The following is a 2,703-nucleotide window of genomic DNA, read 5'->3' on the forward strand; positions in this document are numbered from 1 at the left end:
TATCTCTTTAATATTATAAATAGAAGGAGAGACAAAGTGTGCCAAAAACAAACTAGAAAAGAGTCTAGTTTTAGACTTAAAAAGTAGAAATAATGTTTGTTCTTTAGAGTTCTATTCATCAAAGAGTTGCTAACAAAAATTGGTTTTGAAAGATGTGGATACACATAGAGTCTTGACAATATTAAAGAAAAATTTTGTTGCTTCACAAGCTCACCAGATACATACACCTTTAAATTCAATATAATTTAAATGCAACATAGATCCTAATTTTTCGCTATGCCTGTTTTGAACACCTCTTTTTCCTTCACCACCTTCATTTAGGTCCTAGTCAGCACTAGTACCAATTGGACTTGTAGTGTTATCCTATCAGCTTTCAAGTTTTTTCCTTTCTATATGCTGAGATATGATATTGCAATAAATGCTCTTGCATTTGTTAGTTGGTATTTGATTGAAATGTCTTTTTAAGGATATGGGCTTCATTTTATTATATACAGGTGGGTGTTGCTAGGTGCACCAGCTTTATTGCTTGTGCACCCAATATTTTGTGTTAATTCCAAAATTACCCTACGTTGAAGGTATGTGAGTTCATGATTGATCCGTATGTTTAAATTAAATTTACGGATTACATGATCCAGTTATAAGCGGCTAAGATACCCATATTAAAAAAATAGTAGTATATGTATGTTAGCAAATCCCATTCGCATTTGTTACCTACACACTCCTATGTGTGCATTAACAAGCTACATTAATGGTGTATTTTAAGACAATCACATAATTATAATTTGTTAATACACTCATACTAAAAAATATAAATGTGTAGAGTAACAAATCCCACTAGTATTAGCTAATGTAAATACTTCTATTTTTTAGTATTTTACATTAGTAAGCTATATCATTAGTGTATTTTAAGATAATATCTAATTATAACTTGTTAATGCATTCATATTAAAAAATAGGGGTATGTAGGTTAGCAATTCCTCATGAAAATTAACTGCAGATTCAAAAATCGACATCAATGTTTCTTGTGAAATTTTCTACAAGAAAATTCATAGGAAAATTACCTGCTAACTTTTCCACAGGAAATTTCATACCAATTTTTTAATTGAATTCAAATCCGAGGAAATTGCAGAGGAAATTGCTGCAGATTTCTTACAAAATCCAGAGGAAATTTCCTATGTAATAGTCACTTTTCTGGTAGTGCTTCTCTCTTTCATTTGCGTGAAGAAAGTTGTATATCTATCAATGATGTTCTAATTTTTACTTTCACTTATAATTCGCTATCATCATATGAGCATCATGTTTGCTGCAGCCTTTACACAATTAGTTAGCTGCTAATTACACAATCAGGAAATAGTTAAGACAGATAATTAGGTAATATTCCGTCAACATCTCTTTAGAAGAATGTTGGGTGGCTCATATTACTCTATATCAGATAAGACTAACGTTAAACAACTACAATCCTCATTTTTCTGATCCTTCTCTACACACGCCCCAGGACCACTGGGCTCCATTATATTATCAGTTATTCAACGTGGCAATAGCTTATTGGGCATTTCATGAACGAGATAAGATTACATGGTCCTACTACCACAATGCCCTAGTTTGTGATTTACGTTCCATATATTCATCCTTTGGTTCATTCTTTGGTTCAGTATTCAGATTACATTGCAAAAATGGCATCATTCACCATGACAGCTTCCATCCTTGGCAGCCCAGCCGTCACCAACCGGTCGGCAGTAGCAACGCAGAGGAGATCACTCGTAGTGAATGCTGCCAAAGCTGTTGAAGCAGAAAAGGTCAGTTATGACAATGACATGGATGGTAGCAATGGAAGGAGGAACTTGATGTTCGCCGCGGCGGCGGCTGCTGTTTGCTCTGTTGCTGGGATGGCAGTGGCAGATGAGCCTAAACCAGGAACCCCAGAAGCCAAGAAAAAGTATGCTCCGATTTGTGTCACCATGCCAACTGCTAGGATTTGTCGCAATTGAGGGACTTTGGTTTTTATTTTACTTCTGATGATTGGAAATGTACAATGGGGTTGTTGTAATGCTTTGATGATTTCATTTGATCCTCACTGTACAAGATGTTCATAAAACTATCGAGCTTTGCTTTGTGTCTTTGGTGTCGCCAGTTTAATGCTTAACCAAGTAACATTATTTTTCCTTTTGATTTTCTTTGTTCGCTTAGTTTGAAGTTGAATAAGAGCTTACTACTTTTCCCCCTTCGAGGGGAGGAAAGAAAAACAATTTGCAGTCTATGAAGATGAAAGGAAATTTGTGCAATTTTGAATTCCAAACATTTATAACAATGTGCAATTCAACCATTACACAAAAATTTGTTCGATCTGTGTGAATTTTAATATATCCTAGCTTAGTTTCTCGTGTTTTACGGATATTAAATTTACTTTTTATAATTTGTATAAGTAATTTTTTACATTATTTTAAATTTTTAATTTATTATTAATTATTTAGTTTAAATTTTAATAATTATATGTTAATAAATATTTAAATATTTTTATACACTAGAAAATTGTTATTGTTTGGGGTATTGTCCTAGGTAAAATTCTGTGTTTTACATGTTTTTTTTTTTTACTTTCTTTAAAAAAATTAATTTAATTTATTTTTTTAATTGTATTATTGGTAAGATGTATCTAATGAATTTATGAATAACTCATTTTTGTTAAAAGTGACATTTGATTAGGTA

The 2,703-nt window shown here is 32.3% G+C and overlaps 1 protein-coding gene across 1 annotated transcript; it reads left to right on the forward strand.

The window, feature by feature from the left end:
- Positions 1-1,635: 1,635 nt before the first annotated feature.
- LOC114385803 (photosystem II 5 kDa protein, chloroplastic-like) lies at positions 1,636-2,167 on the forward strand. The gene has a single exon (XM_028345868.1). The coding sequence runs from the start codon at positions 1,674-1,676 to the stop codon at positions 1,986-1,988; it is 315 nt and encodes a 104-aa protein (XP_028201669.1). The 5' UTR covers positions 1,636-1,673; the 3' UTR covers positions 1,989-2,167.
- Positions 2,168-2,703: the final 536 nt, after the last annotated feature.

Source organism: Glycine soja, chromosome 15 (assembly GCF_004193775.1).
Source record: "Glycine soja cultivar W05 chromosome 15, ASM419377v2, whole genome shotgun sequence".
In the NCBI taxonomy this organism is placed as follows: domain Eukaryota; kingdom Viridiplantae; phylum Streptophyta; class Magnoliopsida; order Fabales; family Fabaceae; genus Glycine; species Glycine soja.